This window comes from Barbus barbus (assembly GCF_936440315.1).
Source record: "Barbus barbus genome assembly, chromosome: 20".
NCBI classification, from domain to species: Eukaryota; Metazoa; Chordata; class Actinopteri; order Cypriniformes; family Cyprinidae; genus Barbus; species Barbus barbus.
In genome coordinates this window covers 15,818,266-15,836,533 of record NC_136748.1, presented here as the reverse complement: position 1 = coordinate 15,836,533, position 18,268 = coordinate 15,818,266, and the positions used below count along the sequence as shown (strand labels likewise).

General features: G+C 36.9%; 1 protein-coding gene across 2 annotated transcripts; it reads left to right on the top strand.

The window, feature by feature from the left end:
* Positions 1 to 1,197: 1,197 nt before the first annotated feature.
* On the top strand, positions 1,198 to 17,850 carry LOC306886215 (receptor-type tyrosine-protein phosphatase epsilon-like). 2 transcript variants are annotated; one of them, XM_079443154.1, is made up of 21 exons: positions 1,198 to 1,358; positions 5,557 to 5,759; positions 7,873 to 7,944; positions 8,249 to 8,345; positions 9,994 to 10,067; positions 10,240 to 10,373; positions 10,485 to 10,575; positions 10,737 to 10,813; positions 11,439 to 11,475; positions 11,611 to 11,708; positions 11,836 to 11,955; positions 12,169 to 12,332; positions 13,140 to 13,275; positions 13,360 to 13,509; positions 13,635 to 13,728; positions 13,824 to 13,900; positions 15,610 to 15,744; positions 15,880 to 16,005; positions 16,101 to 16,252; positions 16,502 to 16,637; positions 16,795 to 17,850. In XM_079443154.1, the coding sequence occupies exons 2-21, from the start codon at positions 5,747 to 5,749 to the stop codon at positions 16,867 to 16,869; spliced, it is 2,058 nt and encodes a 685-aa protein (XP_079299280.1). In that variant the 5' UTR covers positions 1,198 to 1,358; positions 5,557 to 5,746; the 3' UTR covers positions 16,870 to 17,850. The 2 variants fall into 2 exon arrangements, with proteins under 2 accessions (XP_079299280.1, XP_079299281.1); XM_079443155.1 differs by lacking the exon at positions 7,873 to 7,944 and having other exon boundaries at positions 1,246 to 1,358; positions 16,795 to 17,844.
* The last annotated feature ends 418 nt before the right edge of the window (positions 17,851 to 18,268 follow it).

Below are 18,268 nucleotides of genomic sequence, written 5' to 3'. Positions count from 1 at the left end.
TTAATCTTTTCATGATGTCCTCCTTGGAATATTCTTATGCTTTATATTTCTACAAAATGAGAGGGAATATGCACAGCTAATGAAATAATGGTATCATCATTTTATAGAATGATAACGCTTGCCGAAGTCCCACCAAAGGGACAAAGGTCAGTCTGTATTGGAACAAACAGTAACATTCATAGATCACATAGTCATAACATAGTTAGCCTTTGACTAGTTTCCCCAAATGTTTCTTCACCAAAAGTCTGTTGGATGGACTGTAGCCCAGCATTATGATAATGCACAGAACACTGCATCTGTTAACTGAGCCTGCTGCAAAAACATAACAGGAAGACAGGATCAATACTTTTTCCAATCAGTATTTAGTCACAGCATGATCATCTACTAGAGCATAATGTTACCGTATGCCTGTTACAATTTAAGAAAACGTTTATCGATATTATTATCGATATAGCCTAATTATTGATTTCATGGACACTGGATAATGCCATGCATTCACATCCATTTAACAATATCATCTATTCCTCTCTCCCTCACAGATAGCAACAGAGTCTGGGCCAATCCAACACATCTGGCATTTTCTTTTTTCTTTCTCACAGCTTGTGTCAAGCAGCATTAGGCATTAGGCTGAGCTCTAGTGTGAGTCTGGAAGAAAATTAAGAGAAACTAGAAAAAAATAAAATAAAAAGCAAAAGGCAGATATCTGTTTGGCTAAAGTGAGTTTGGTCAGCCAGAAAAAGAAAATAGCTGGCTGAGATCTGGATTGGTTAAACAGATTGCTGGCCTGGCATTGTTGGCTGATGTGGTGCTGTGGTTCAGAAGAACTAACTTCAAATACTTAAATACATATAATCTCCACCCTAACTTCAGGTCCGAGATTGCTGGCCTGAAACTGCTGACAATTCTGCAGCTGGACACTAGAGGTATGTCCAACTGCAGACAATTATTCATCATAAGTCTTGCCTGAGAGATATTTTCTAAATTGTACACAATTTAAATTTTATAGTTTAAAAATATATATACATATATTTTTACAAATTTAAAATGCATTCATGCCTTTTTTCAAATATTATTAATGTTTTCGGGTGCTGGCCAGCACCTAAAATAATCACATTATTCCCAGTGCTCCATATCTAGAGTACCTGTGCATGTAGATGACCGATGAGCGACCGAGGAACATTTTTTCACCATAAATGAGACGCACGACGGCGCATCATCATCACACGGCCCCGGCGCTCGCTCTTAGACGAGAGGAGAGAGGAGGGACCACAGGCACTATCTGCACAGCATCCTCCACAACCATCAGCACTCAACACTGGATTTGACCGACACTTTACATGGACCGGGACATCACACTGGTAATACTGCAATTATTACTTAGCAAAATAGAGTCCATTTATCATTTGCGTAGTTTTTCTCCGGTCTCAGTCACGTTCGTGATGATGAGTTCGAAATAATTAATTCTCTCAGCATCGCCCATTTTGTCGTTTACTCGAATTAACGTGTAAACACGAGATTTCGTTAACCCTTAACGCGTTTTTGTCTGTGTTTACTGTGCATGCATTTACAGTAGGTTTAATAATTGCTCTATTTGTTTATAAGGAACACGAGTGGGTTGTGTTTCAAAATCTATTGAGCTGCCTGTCTAAACAGCTTTTCCGTGCAGTAGTATGTTTCAGCTGTCTATGTTGCCCAAAAATGTTGCACACGCCTAAGGTGCTCAAAAATGTTGTAGCTCGTACACAGATATTAACCCTTAAATGGTTTCTGTATACTAGGGGATACGTTTAGAATTGCATTAAAATGTCGAAAGGCGGTTTCTGCAAATTCTCGTGCCACGTGACTGAAATATGGAATAAAAAATGTTAAATTTACAATATTGATCTGAAAGTAACATGGCAAAATGTTGCTATCTGTACATGTTATTTACATATTATAAAATTGAAAATAAAAACAATATTTCGAAGAACAACATGTGAGTCCTATTATGCTGGAAAATATCAGAAAACTAATTCCATGTTTTTATTTTAAATGTATCCTAATTATTTTATGTTCCTGCACTTTTAAGGGTTAAACAGGGAGGGAGAATAGTGTTATTATTGCATTATTGGATCAACATCCTGTGTTTACACTAATGACATATAGATGAAAAGAGTTGACTGACCTTTTCGTCACTTGAGTTATTCCTTCATGCATTTATTAATGGAACATAAAAAAGTTGCATAAGGCAGTTTTCATGAGTCTGTTTGTGTGGATGTGACGTTTGGAAAAAGAGGCTGATAGATTTTGCCCTGAGGGTGAGGCAGAGAGTGATACCATTGGTATACTCATCTCCATTCTTGCTACAAATACTTTAGAGCCACCGTAAAAGATGTTTAGATGTGAAAAAAAAACATGTAAATTAAGAGATTGTATTCAAGTCAAAAATATTATTTAATAAAACAGATTCAACCAGATTCCATTAAGACACATCATCAAAAATAATTATTAAGGCTAAGGTCAAGTAGAAATAGTTCTAATAGTACAGCTAGACTTTTTATAATGTGCTCTTTGTCTTTTGTACTGTACTTTTGCTCCAGGACCCAGATTTACTATTATCATGTGGTGATCCACCGCACTACAGATACTAAAGCAAACAAAAGTATTTTCATAATCAAACATTAAATTGTATTAACACTGCTACAAGCATCACAAGCTCAACAAAAATAAATAGAAAAAGAATAGTTGAAATAGTTTTCTCAGCATTTCAAAAATTGCAATAGTTTTAATAGAATAGCCTTTGATTTAAACAACATTCCTCCTTATTCATTTTGCACTCAAGACCCTATTAAAATAGACCTGCAATCCATTTTCGGGTCACTACCCACCAGCTGAGAACGACTGTGATCTACAGGCTATTTTAAACCACACATCCACTACAATAATAGTTTTCCAAAGTCCGGATTATTCATTGATAACCATTTTTGCAAACATCTTAAATCACAAATCTCTCCATCCCTCTCTTGCATTTGAATATTTTCCATCGTTTAGACTTTTTATCTCTCAGAGATTAAAGCAAAGCTGTTTTAAGTCTCAAAAGCATTCCATAGAAAGCATCCTGTGTATTTGAATCCTATTATTGCGATGAATAAATGTTTAGGAAAATGGATTTGAATAATATTAGCATATCTCACAGATGCATTTTCCTGAAGTTTATGTAATATGTATAACAATGGTGTGACGTGACCTTGTTTCTGGTAGAGAGAGAGAGAGAGAGAGAGAGAGAGAGCACAGCCGGCAGGATTAAAGCGACATGCGCTTAAATGGAGATTAATTTCATAATTACTTGTGCAAAGCACTCTAATCTGAAAGCTTAAGATGTTGGTAAACACTTCGGTTTGAAGACCCTCGTAGCTGACAAGGCCATGAGGTCAGTATAAATGAATTGGCAGTTTTAAAAGACTTACTGGAATCTGATTCATTATCTGTTCTTGTTCCATAATGTGAACTCAGGTAGCAGATATTTCACAAGAAACAAATGCCTCTGACCTTTTCCACTAAAGTGATTATATTTCAGGTCTCTCATCGATTTAATCTTATTATAGGACATTCGATTGCATGTGAGTAATGTGAAGTTGTTACAATTAATTTTGCTTCTAGAGATTCAGCCAAGATTATGGATTTTCGGTCTATATCAGTTTAGGAGTTATCCATTACTGATGTGGTAAACCACATTTGTGAAGGTTAAGTGAATTTTAGATAGATAGTTTATAGACTATAAGTCATAGACTGGTAATGCACATACGCAATTCACAGAAGAAGAAGCTCTCATTGCTTATGGAAGAGACTTTTTACTATGCATCAGCATTTGCATTTGTTCTGCATTAAAAACATCTTGAAAATAAACACTGGTAGTCACGTTTTTGCATAGAGGTCAGTTATAGTGCAGAGTCAGCCTTCTGTGTGCTGGTCAGCATCTCTCCATGTGCAGCTAGCACCTCCATCCAATCTGTTTCCTGTGTTTGAAGAGACTACATGGATACTTGGACCTACACTAATGTCTACACTAATTTTTGCTCTGAGAATTTATCAATTAATGTCATGAATGAAACACTTTGACACTTTGATTTCCAGAATTTCCAAAAAGTGTTACTAGACTATAAGCAACAATTAGTTAAAGGGAGTAACGGGAGGCAACATTCTGGCTATAGATCTAAAGCCCCCCATTAACACAGGAAGTCTATTGGATTTGAAAACTAAAATCTCTTCCTGTTTTGTACTCAAAGGTTCTGGTTAGTGGATGATGAGGAGCTTTTTGCATCTCTTAGAGACAGAAAAGTGTGTTTTGTTTTCCTCTGCGAATGAGTGGGAAAATGTGTGTCTTGAGATTTATGTGAGATTTGTGTAAAATACATACATACATAATGTTAACTAAGAAAAGCAGAGGCTGGATTATATAAATATTACAGGCACTTCCTCCTGTCTTAATTCATCAGTGGTGCTTTCTCACATTGTTCTTTATTCAAACTATTAAGCACCAACAATATGCATTCAATTTCCATATGAAAGATCTGCAGAGCGCAGCAACATTTTTCAAGGTCACAGCATGTATTGACAGTCAGATCAGGCTGTACTGCTTGAGATGCTGCTTGTTCCTTGTAGTGTGTCAGTATGTTGTTTCGTCTTTCAGGGGACTGTTTCATTTGGTGTTGTCTGCATGATTTTTTCATGAGAATTTGTCATGAAGGCCATTGACTCATACATTAACAACAGCTTCCAGACTGCCAGTTATGGAAGCATCTGTGTTGACTGAGCAGTGCAATCCACAGTCAGCTCACAGGAAGAATAAATAATGGTTGCATGTCTCAAATAAAGGTTTGATGATATGCACATATTCTATTTAGTTAAATGAAAATTTATGGATATCCAGAAATGAGTAACTGTCACTTGGTTTTGATTGACAATGGGCTTGTTGATTTGCGTTAATGTGATTCGGTCAGGGCCCTGAGATGACCAAAAGTACACAGTATATTATGACCAGGGTTGTTGCTAAAATTTTTATGGGTGGGATGCTTCTCCTCCTTGCCCATAATGGTCAGAGCTTTTGCATTCTTTCAAAATGCTTTATTTGCTTAATCTCAGATCTATCAAATAAATTAATAAGTGTAAAAAAATACAAATACAAGTTAATAAAATATAAATTAGGTTACTGTGGTATGATATGAAATGCTTATTATTTGCTGCTGTAGAGACAATGCTAAATTACAGCATCACTGGTTAACAAGCAGCACAGGTATATCAGACTAAAATAGCCTACATTACAGGGTGCATGGATAAGGTTAGCCATGCATGCTTGACTACAGATTGACAGTTTTCCAACAGCAGTAGATCTTCTCAAACTGATTTCTGGGTGACAAATCAACTGGCACAATTCTAAAGGAGAGATTTAAAGTGGATCTTTTTACTTCTCTCTCTTTCCACAACCCCCTCTGCCACTGCCTGTCCTACACATTTTATGAGGTAAAAAAAAAAGACAATTCCTTCTCCTAATGTATCCTTATTGCTTGTTCTTTGCAGGCAGTGTCTATCTAAGGATAGCCCATCCGGAGAGGACAATGAAAAAACCTGCACTCATATATTATTGAAGGACAGAAGTGCCATCACAGATATCAAGAGTCCTGGAGACCTTCTGGAAAAGTATCATAATAATTAATGGCTCCTCTTTTGAAAGCTATGGACTGAGAAGTTGCCTTGAAGTGAGACATTTATGTATCGCATTTGTGAGTATGCTTGTCTGTAAGGCTGCATTAATCCTTCATGCTTTCTTTTCTAATCTCTAAAGACAGAGTTCATAAATGTTTGATGGCAGGTAGATTTTCTGTTTCAGCTTTTGAAAGTATTATTATGTGAAATCTCTCTTCCGTTTATGTGACAGATTTTCTGTGTTGGGTGATTTGCTGGACATCTATAAATGCAGTTGTCTTGTTACCACTCACATATAAACCAAACCACATTTATTTCTAAATGCATATTTCAGGGGCATATATTAAGGGGCAGTCGTGGCCTAATGGATAGAGAGTTGGACTTGTAACCTGAAGCTCGTGGGTTCGAGTCTCAGGTCCAGCAGGGATTGTAGGTGGGGGAGTGAATAACCAACACTCCTCTCCACCCTCAATACCACGACTGAGGTGAGACCCTTGAGCAAGGCACTAAACCCCCAACTGCTCCCCGGGCGCCGCAGCATTGGCTGCCCACTGCTCCAGGTGTATGTTCACTACTGTGTGTACACTTGGATGGGTTAAATGCAGAGCACAAATTCCGAGTATGGGTCACCATACTTGGCCACACACCACTTCCCTTTCAATTATTAATTTCAGGCATTAAAAAAAAAAGTCTTATTCATTTGGTAAGGCATTTAAAAATATAGTGGGATCAAAATATTTAAGACCACAAGCGAAAATACACTTGAACAGCTGACCCTTTATATAAATTTCACATAATCACATAATTTCACAAATTTTATTATTGTCCTAAAAATAAAGTAGAATCCGAAATACTTATTATTTCAACACTATTATTTTCTTTTACATTTTACATATTTTCAAATCACATTGTCTTTTGTACCCCACTGTATTTAATCTTAAATTTATTGTATACTGAACGTCACATAGAAATTACCATTGTTGGGCTGAATTTACACACAATAGCTTTTTAGATATAAAAGTGCGATGATATCTGGAGTAAGAAGTCTTGTCCTACTTTTCTCAGTTGCTGCTGGTTGTGTGCGGTAGATGGTACCGTATCTCCAGAGGCCATAACTCTCTGGACCATTAATTGAAATTAATTTTAGATTTGCTCATGTAGAGGGAAGATTCTTACTGAATGGCATGAGAAAAAGATGGATGGTTTTAATATAGGTTAATTGAATCTCTTGTGAAGCCTTTGCACATTTCAGTGTATCTTAGTTCTGCAGAATTTTGTCAGAAAAATCCATTTGTTCTGAATAGTACTGAATTATAGACTCTTAAAGGGATAGTTCACCCAAAAATGAAAATTCCGTCTTTATTTACTCATACTCGTGTCGTTCCAAACCGTCCTTCTTCTTCGGAACACAAATTAAGATATGTTTGATGAGCTTTCTGACCCTGCATAGACAGCAATGTAACTGAAATATTCCCAGACCCAGAAATGTAGAAAGGACTTCGGTAAAACAGTCCATGTAATGTCAGTGGTTCAACCGTAATTTTACAAAGCTATGAAAATACTTTTTGTGCACAAAGAAAACAAAAATAACTTTATTCAACTATTCTTCTCCTTCACGTCACCCTAGGGCACCATTATGGAGAGTTCCACGACGCATGTACTTGCATTCTTCTGCACGTAAACAAGGCACAGCGCATGCGTGTTCTACGTCAGCAGCATCACACGCATGCATTGTTTATGTGCAGAGGTACTTTGGATAATGGCGGAAGACGTGAATTGGAGGAGATGAATTGTTGAATAAAGTCGTTATTTTTGTTTTCTCTGCGCACAAAAAGTATTTTCGCTGCTTCGTAAAATTACAGTTGAACCACTGATGTTACATGGACTATTTTACCGATGTTCTTACTATGTTTCTGGGTCTGGGAACATTTCAGTTGCATTGCTGCCTATGCAGGGTCAGAGAGCTCTTGGATTTCATCAAAAATATCTTATTTTGTGTTCCGAAGATGAATGAAGGTCTTACGGGTTTGGAATGACAAGGTGAGTAATTAATGACAAAATATCCATTTTTGGGTGAACTATCCCTTTAATCATAAGGAAAATGCAGATTTTCTAATAAAGTTAGTTGTCAGTTATTTAATCTATTACCAGGACGCTTAAATAGTTGTTGTTTTCTCTTCTTATGTGCAGCCATGATGGTCCTGTTTCTAGTTTCAGCAGCTCTCATTTCAAACAGTTCCTCTCATGGAAACCTGTCCACAGGTATATCATATTCAGATATCTGTTTTTCATTTAAAATGATTTAGAAACAGGCCGACATGTAATCTGTACCCAGAACTTGAATTTCCATAGAACTGGAATGTCTGGAATTAGAATGTTTCACATTTTAAAATATGAAAATGCTTTCATCTGCCAAATTGAGTAAAGTTGTATCCAATTTAAATCCATTCCGCATTTCCGCAGAATTCCATGCATTTTCATTATTAAATAAATTCCATCTGGGTCTGCTGAAAAGCCTGTGGAGAATCTTATTTCACTCACTTCCATTGTCTTTTTCTTTGTTTAGAGTCTCCAGAACCTCAGGGCTCACATGTCTTAGCCTCAGGCCTCGTCACCTCCCTCCTGCTTGTCATCTTTCTTCTCCTCATCGCCTACATTCTTAGGTAAGAAAACACACATATCCCAAAAACATTTTAGCCTAAATAACACATTATACATTATATGTAGAGATACAGTGAAATATACCATTCTACAGTGAACAGCCATTCGTTTGACCCCCACTGTACTCAGCATAGGCTTTTATAAGCCTGGCCCACAGTGTTGCCAATTGCTGTACTTCCATTTCTTATAAACCTCTCAGACCAGCTAGGCCTGTACAAATATCTATAGGCATGTAACTTCCTATTTTCTCTACATGAAAATTGCTCATTTGTCCAGGCCAGACTATTACTGCTTTTCCTGTATTTTTGATGAAACAAATGCAGACTTTGTGCGCATAAAGGACTTCTTTCAAAAACAAACCAAAAAATATTACTAGCCCCACACATTTGATCAGTAGCCTTCTAGTCCTGTGAAGTGTTCTCATCTTTCTAACATTATTTGTATCCAACATACAATATTTGCAAATATAGCGCACATACCATAATACCCTCAGTCTTGAATTTTTAGTTACATTCTTTTTGCCAAGAACATAAATGGACATTACATATTGGCCTATATCTTGTATCATACTCAAAATACTCAAACATGTAATTTATAATACATTATTACTTTATATTATATTACATTATTTGTTAAAGATAAAGTGTGTCATTTCTGGGCCTTTGATATAACAGCATGTTGCAATGTTAAATGCAGAGTTGCATAATCTCAGCCTCTGTGAAGACTGTGATTTAAGAACTAGTCTGACCAACTAGCAGTTACCAAGAGTAATGAGGTGTAATTTTTTTAATCCAAATTAGACCAATCTACATTTTTATGTAACAGGCCACAGGTTTTCATATAGGTTTCCTGACACTCCCCCTGTCCGCCATTGGTCGGTCCAACAGATTGCCTCGCTCCAAACTCACACCATTGGCTGTGATTACAACAAACAGAGCAATGATAGATAGAGCCATAGAGGCACATTGTTTATACTTTTTCAAAAGGCTTAGTTGTAGTTGTTGCTGCCTTTTCAGCTGAGAGAGAATAAGTCATTTTAACATAATAAAATAGCACACTTCACCTTTAAGAGTATGTGTGTGTGTGTGTGTGCATGTTTATATGGTTTATGAGGACACAAATTTGTATAATGACATGGGTATGACAGAGGTATTACAATATGAAGGTGGTTTATGAGGACACTGCCTATGTCCCCGTAATTAAAAAGGCTTAAAAAACATACTAAATGTATTTTTTTTGAAAATCTAAAACTGCACAAAGTCTCTTGTGAGGGCTAAGTTTAGGTGTAGGGTTGGTGTAGGGCAATAGCACACACAGTTTGTTCAGTATAAAAACCATTACGCCTATGGAGAGTCCCCATAAACCACAAAAACCAACATGTGTGTGTGTGTGTGTGGGTGGGTGTGTGTGTGTGTGTGTGTGTGTGTGTGTGTGTGTGTGCACGCAGAGCTGCATGTGTAGTGAAATGTAAAAGCAGTTGTGATGGTGTGTCAGCAAGTCATTCTCTCTCAGCTGCTCTGAGGAATCAGACAACTAAACAATCTCCCATGAGAAAGAACTTTAGATTTTGGTGTGTATTGAAAACTTTGTCATTTTTTTACTTTTTGTTTTGTTTTATCTCTGTAAATGTCTCACTTCAAAATCTCTCAGGTTTAGAGAGCAAAGGAAGGATCTTGCCACCTCGGTTGACAAAAAGTTGCCAAATGGCTTTTTGGAAGATCAAGGTAAGTTTTGATTTGTCAGATTTTTTGTTGCCATTTTGTCTATTTGTATCAAGCCTATATTTTTAGAACAAAGCTTTTAGAACTTGGCATCTGCTTGAGAGACAGAAAACAGAAAAAGGAAGAGAATGTCTCTCTTTCAGCCTGTATGTTTTTCTTCTTCTCTCTCTGTCAGAACAAACGGTGGTGCTCCTCCCCAGATCACCCTCTCCATCAAAGCGTTATTTCCCCATGCTTCTGGACTCCCTGGAGGAAGAGTTTCGCCTACGCATGGCAGATGATGGCAAACTGTTCCGAGAGGAATTTAATGTAAGAGCTTAGACACACACAAACTTTATCATTCTCCGCATGCACACTAACTCCATTTTGCTTTCTTATACTCACATAATGTTTCTTTCTTCTGCTGCTTTTCTTTTAAAGTCTTTGCCTTGCGGTTTTGGCTGTGGTACCTTTGAAGAGGCGAGCAGAGAGGAGAACAGAGAAAAGAACAGATATCCCAATATTCTGCCCTGTAAGTGTTTCTCACACTTGCAAACTTTTCAAACACTGTGGAAGAGATTGTTTTGTGTCATTTAGGTTTAGTATAATTTTGTAATCGTGATTTTTAGGATTTGAATGGAGAAAGTTGGTACCTCGATTTTAATAAAACACATCTCTTCATTTCCTTCTCAGATGACCACTCAAGAGTGCTGCTTTCACACATAGATGGATATATGGGCTCTGATTACATAAATGCCTCTTATATAGATGTGAGTACATTCTTCATGCTTTTGAAAAAAAAGTAGGAATCAAAGGTATAGTTCACACAAAAATGGGATTTCTGTCATTAATTACTCAACCTCATGTCCTTCATTCATCTTCAGAACACAAATTAAGATATTTTTGATGAAATCTGAGAACTTTCTGAACCTGCATAGACAGCAACGCAACTGCCACATTCAAGACCCAGAAACGTAGTAAGGATATTGTTAAAATAGTCCATGTGATTTCTTAGCTTCATAAATTACGGTTGAACCACTGATGTTATTGAATATTTTAATGATATCCTTGCTACCTTTCTGGGCCTTGAACGTGGTAGTTACATTGCTGTCTATGCAAGGTCAGAAAGCTCTCAGATTTAATCAAAAATATATTAATTTGTGTTCATCAGATGATTGAAGGTCATGGTTTGGAATGACATTAATGACAAAATTTAAATTTTTGGGTGAACTATCCCTTTAATTCCTATGATCTAATACAGTATGTATATTGTTATAAGACTTTAATACCTTATAAATAACAAATTGTGTAATGCTTATAATGCCTTACATCTTGACATTGCACATGAATGTACTTTTCTGAGTCTCAGGATTGATTCATTGATCTTTCCTATAGGGCTACAGAGAAAAAAACAAATTTATTGCAGCTCAAGGTATGAGCAAATATTTTCTCTCTTCCCATTTGTAATAAACATTAAGAAGGTAATTTAATCAAGTAAACATACTAATTTCAAATGACCTTTAATTCATCTATGTTTTGATTTTCAATATTTTTGTCTTATTTTCAGGCCCAAAACCAGAGACAGTGGGAGATTTCTGGAGGATGGTTTGGGAGCAGAAATCTGCCACTATAGTCATGTTGACCAACACACGAGAGAGAAAAGAGGTAAGAGGAGACATCACAAGTTTGTAAGCATGTTAACAATATAAAAAAAGAAATCAAAACACTACTAATACATTGCATTAATCAAGTATTTGGTTACATATGTGTGATGTCTGTGTGTGAAATGCAGGAAAAGTGCTATCAGTACTGGCCTGAGCAGGGCTGCTGGATCTATGGTTGTGTGAGGGTGGCAATGGAAGATGTCACAGTGTTGGTGGACTACACAATCAGGAAGTTCTGTGTGCAGCACGTGAGTGGTCATTTCCCTTAGAAATATTACATCATCAGTAATCAAATGTTCTGCAGAATTTACTGACATTCTAATACACTAATTCTCTTGACAGGCCTGTAATTTAGTAACCAATAATATTTTACACCCTTGTGGAATCAGCCAGGCAGTATTTGCTCGTATAAATTAAATTTATACGTTTTTTGACTTATGCAAGCTGGTGTGATTTTGCAGCATGCTGCTGATGGCTGCAGACCTCCAAGGTTGGTGACTCAGCTGCATTTCACCAGCTGGCCTGATTTTGGCGTACCCCTTTCCCCTATTGGCATGCTTAAGTTCCTCAAGAAAGTCAAGACTGTCAACCCAGCCCATGCTGGACCAATCATAGTGCACTGTAGGTAAGACTGTGGGCTATTTTTTAAATATATTCATTCCACATTCCACAGTGCTACTTTTCCATTGTTTTTCTATATACTGTAAATACGCTCGATGAACGCGTTTGAATGTTTTGTGTCTTTTGCAACATCCCTCGCATGACACAGTTTTCTAAAACTGCAGCACAACTTTAAAAAACAAAAAAGGTCTTGAGACCTTTTGTTTTCCCCATTGCACTGCCTGCGTCTCAATTGTTACAAAGTAAAAACATGTTCTGTATGAATGGCCCCTATGAAATTGAATGTACAGTATATAATAGAAATGTGTTACATACTACAATCTGTTAGATCTATAGAGATGCACTTGTGCATGCTAGTGAGTTAAGTGCTATTTACTGGGCAAAACATTTGAAACCATGAACATTTCAACCATAACAAACAGTCTGAAATGCAAAGTATCCAGAAACAACCACCAACACAGATGTCTTGAGGTTCAGCTGTTAAACGTCCCCCTCATGTGGGATTGTTAACACTTCAGCCAGAACCACAGACTTTCCCACTTGTTAAAGTGCGAAAAGTTCCTTATTGCAGTGAAATGCCTGCAAAAACTCCAAACTGTTTCTGATATGCTGTATGGTATAAACCTGCAATATTCAGATTATTATGAATGTTAATATAAAATTGAGCCCATGTTCAATTGAACTTGAGACAATTATCTAGCCCGAAATAGTAATTCAAATGGAAAGACCCAGCAGTTTTTACTACAGTATCTCATTATGCCTCATTTTATGCCCTACTTCACATCTCACGACTCATTTTCTCTCCGTGTAGTGCTGGGGTTGGCAGGACTGGGACGTTCATTGTGATTGACGCGATGATGGATATGATGCCCACTGAAGCGAGGGTGGACGTGTTTGGCTTTGTGTCCAGGATAAGAAAGCAGCGCTGTCAGCTCATTCAAACAGACGTAAAGGACTTTCCTCGGTCCCTCTTCTGTGGTTGACTCATTTCAGCAGTGACTGGCCACTGATTTCCTCTCTCTCGCCCACAGATGCAGTATTCGTTCATTTACCAGGCACTTTTAGAGCATTACCTGTATGGTGACACAGAGTTAGACATTGCTTCTTTGGAAGGCCACCTCCACAAACTCCACAACACACACACACAAATGGACCGAGTGGGTTTGGAGGAAGAATTCAGAGTAAGAACCACATTACAGGATTTGCTAAGCAAGAGTATGGAATGGTCTCATAATTTACCATTAACATACAATGACAAAAATAAATAGTTATTTTCAACAAATTGTTTTGTTTGGAATCTCCACAGAAATTGACTAATGTCCGCATAATGAAGGAGAACATGAGAACCGGAAATCTGCCCGCCAACATGAGAAAGAACAGAGTACTGCAGATCATCCCATGTGAGAAGAGGAATATATATTTATAGATAAAGATTTATCATTTCAGTGCTTTCTCTTTCTTTCTTTCTGTAATCAATATCCTGTCTTATTACTAGATGACTTCAACAGGGTAATATTATCAATGAAAAGAGGGCAAGAATTCACAGACTACATTAATGCATCTTTCATAGATGTAAGTATATGTTCATAATTAATTTTTAAATATTGCCTATAATAATAATAATAATACGAATAATAATAAATATTATTATTAATAATAATAAAAATATTGGCTTTTTGTTTGATCACTATAATCATTAACATTATAAGACCACATGCCTCTTGACATAAATAAGGGCCTAGGATAAAAACAACAAAGAACATGCTATTTGTTTAGTATTTGTTTTGTATATGTGTGTGTATATATATATATATATACACACACTCCCCTCCAAAAGTATTGGAACAGTGAGGCCAATTCCTTTATTTTTGCTGTAGACTGAAAACATTTGGGTTTGACATCAAAAGATGAATATCAGACAAGAGATTTACATGCCGGCTTTTATTTTCAGGTATTTACATCTGGATCTGACACACAACTTAGAAGATATCACCTTTTGTTTGAAGCCACCCGTTTTTCATGTGAGCAAAAGTATTGTAACATGTGACTGACAGGTGTATTTTTTTGCCCAGGTGTGTCCTATCACAATGATTATTCAAACAATAATTAGCACTGAATGTCTACGCTCAGTTTCAGGTTTAGGTTTTGCCTGTTCAAACTGCATTTATAGTTAAGAGGTGTAACCAACATGAAAACCAGAGAGCTGTCTATGTCACAAGCAATTGTGAAGCTGAGAGAAGAAGGAAAATCAATCAGAGCCATTGCACACACATTGGCCATTGCCATTTCAACCATTTGGAATGTCCTGAAGAAGAAAGAAGCCACTGGTGTACTAAGTAACAGACATCGAACAGTTATACCAAGGAAAACAACTGCAGTTGATGACAGAAACATTGTGAGAGCTGTCAGGAAAGCCCCTAAAACAACTGTAAGTGAGATCAGCAACAACCTCCAGAGGGCAGGAGTGAAGGTATCACAATCTACTGTTCGCAGAAGACTTCATGAACAAAAGTACAGAGGCTACACCAGAAGATTCAAACCACTCATTAGGAAGAATAGAATAGTGATGGAAAGGCTAAAGTTTGGAGAAAGAAAAAATCTGCTCATGATCCCAAACATACAGGCTCATCTGTGAAACACAGTGGAGGTAATGTCATAGCTTGGGCTTGCATCGCTTCTTCTGAGACGGGCTCATTAATCTTCATTGATGATGTAACATGATGGCAGCAGCAAAATTAACTCAGAAGTATACAGAAACATTTTGTCTGCCAATTTAAAGAAAGATGCAACTAAACTTATTGGGAGATCCTTCATCATGCAGCAAGATAATGACCCAAAACACACTGCCAAAACAACAAAGGAGTTCATCGGGGGCAAGAAGTGGAAGGTTTTGCACTGGCCAAGTCAATCTCCAGACTTAAACCCTATAGAGCATGCCTTTTACCTGCTAAAGAGGAGACTGCAGGGGGTAACCCCCCAAAACAAATAACAACTGAAAGAGGCTGTGCTGAAAGCCTGGAAAAGCATCACAAAAGAAGAATGCAAATGTTTGGTGATGTCAATGGGTCACAGGCTTGATGCAGCTATTGAAAGCAAAGGATTTGCAACTAAATATTAAGTATTTTTCACTTTAATCTATGTTAATTCTATATGTTCCAAAACTTTTGCTCACATGAAAAATGGGTGGGTTCAAACAAAAGGTGATATCATCTAATAGATAAATAGATAATTAAATAGAGCATTGGGAAATGTACTCATAACTCTATGGTTTACCATTGCAGGGTTATAGGCAGAAGGATTACTTTATAGCAACTCAGGCACCTTTGGCTCACACTGTGCAGGACTTCTGGCGCATGGTATGGGAGTGGAAGTGCCACTCTATTGTCATGCTGACTGAGCTGAAAGAGAGAGAACAGGTACAGTTTGACGGTTTATATTTATCTTTTTAATATTTATATTTTAATTGACAAAGAAATGTGCAGTTACTCTTCCATAATTCCATGTCTGAAGTATTCACACATTCACTTCCTTTCCAACAACTCTCACTCCAGGAGAAGAGCATGCGTTACTGGCCAGCGGAGGGCAGCGTTTCATTTGGAGATTATGTACTAGAGCTGAAGAGAGACACGCTCTGCGAGACTTTCAGCATTCGAGACATGCTGCTATCATATGCATCAGTGAGTTAAATGTGCAGTTTCATGCTCCAACACACGCTTCACTTTGGAGCTTCCTTTATTTTGCACAAATTGAGGCTAAATTGACTTGTTTGCAGGAAAAGCAGACCCGTCTAGTCAGACAGTTCCACTTCCATGGTTGGCCAGAGATTGGAATCCCATCAGATGGAAAGGGAATGATTGACATTATTGCTGCAGTGCAGAAACAACAGCAACAATCTGGAAACAACCCTATAGTGGTGCATTGCAGGTACACATACACTCTCAATTGCTCCCTCAGTTTCACATTTCACACACACACACACACACACACACACACACACACACACACACACACACACACACACACACACACACACACACACACACACACACACTTCATATTGTTTCATATTCATTCTTTCCTATTGTACAACAGGAAATTTTTCCTATTTTTTTGTATAAAATCTTTAAAACTTATCATAAAAGTATGTTTTGGATTTTTTTTTTTTTCCATCAGTGCTGGTGCTGGTCGGACCGGAACCTTCATTGCCCTCAGCAACATCTTAGAGCGGGTCAAAGCCGAGGGGTTACTGGATGTATTCCAGACAGTGAAGAGTTTACGCACTCAGAGACCACATATGGTCCAAACTGTGGTAATAATGCAAAACACTGTGCATAGTTCACATAGATCTGATGGCTTCACTGTTATTTTACAATATGAAAAATAGCAATAATAATAGAGAATGAGTAGATGTTTTGGCATAGGACTGTGTGAATTTTGATATAATGTATTTCCATTTGTCTTTTCAGGAACAATATGACTTCTGCTACAGAGTTGTGCAAGATTTTGTTGACATCTACTCAGACTATGCTAATTTCAAATGAGTGCAGCTTACCAACACACATTTATATTATATTTAAACTGAAGAATATTACTGTGGCTTAGTGACACTCCATGCACTTGACATTTCCTATTCTTGTTATATGCAGTAAGGTAATATTTTGGATATGACCAGACTCCAGTGGCTTAACCACGTCAAGTCTTTTGCATTAAGTTTTTGTGTACATTTACACATTTGAGTAAGTGTTCAGTATGAAATAACTTTTTCTTTTAATATGACCATAATCTTTAATTTTTACATTAACAAGTTTTGTTAACTACAAAATTATTTTTATTTATAAATTGTGTTCACAAAAGTGTAAAGCATTCCATTCTGAGTATTTATTCCTTCTATTAATGCTCCAGCTTACCTCACAGATCAATTTTGCATGGTTATGTGTGTGTACTAGTGTACTAAAATGAATTAAGATACTTCAAATTTGAATTTTATGGCAGTTCTTGGCCAGACTCTAATTTGCATTAGCCCTGATAAGTCATTTGTACCATATACATGCTCTTTACCATCACATCACCTTCATAATCTGACTGAAATGTCCAACAACTTAATGAAACTTTAGCAGGCTTTAAAGTTTCTGTGATGATAATGCTGTTTATTCTTATGACTTCATAAGCCAATCAAATACTAAAGGCTAAAACTGTGACAGAGATACGGATATGGATAAAGTGTAGGCCTACAACATTCAAAGGAATTAGTAAAATCCATAGTGATATTTGGTTGAGGAATTAATACATGCCATTTAGGGTTTAGTGAAACCTGTGAAATAACAAAGGAATAGTTTCCTTTCATTATTCCCTACAAACACGATACCTTGTGTTTTTGTCTGCTTGTTTGAACAAGGTCAGTAACTGTGCTATCACTGCAGTATTACTACAACTGGGTGAGAAATTCTGAAGAAAACGAGGAAAGACGTATGCCTTAATCCTGAATAACACCGTTTTCTGCAATAAATGTTTCAGTCAATACTTGTGCCTGGGTGTGTGTGCAAATTTATGTCTATTATTTCACTATAGAAAGTCAATATAAGCAGTTTATAGTAGTTGCGTACTAGTTTTGCTTGTTGTAATACACATCATTTTTGCAGTTGATATTGGTACTAAATAGTAGGTGTGTGGTGCACACTATACATAATTTGTACTGTAAATTAAAATTAGAAAAAATTTGAAAAAAGTCGTCTTTACCCATAAAGAAATTAAAAATAGTCTACTTGAAATATGTTTTCATGTTCACTTACATGAGACTCGCCTTGAGCACACATTTAAGTCACTAAACATATTACTATGGTAATTATTAGTGGTCAATTGCATGGCACAATATGAAAGATCGTGGTAAGTTACTAATGGCGACCCGCTCCCTATATATTAAAAGTGCCTTCATCTCATATT

Excerpts from the sequence above, each read along its gene's own strand:
- LOC306886215 (XM_079443154.1), top strand. Across the intron at positions 10,814-11,438 it reads TAAATGCCTCTTATATAGAT|GGCTACAGAGAAAAAAACAA; the intron begins GTGAGTACATTC and ends TCTTTCCTATAG. Across the intron at positions 16,253-16,501 it reads CCTATAGTGGTGCATTGCAG|TGCTGGTGCTGGTCGGACCG; the intron begins GTACACATACAC and ends TTTTTCCATCAG.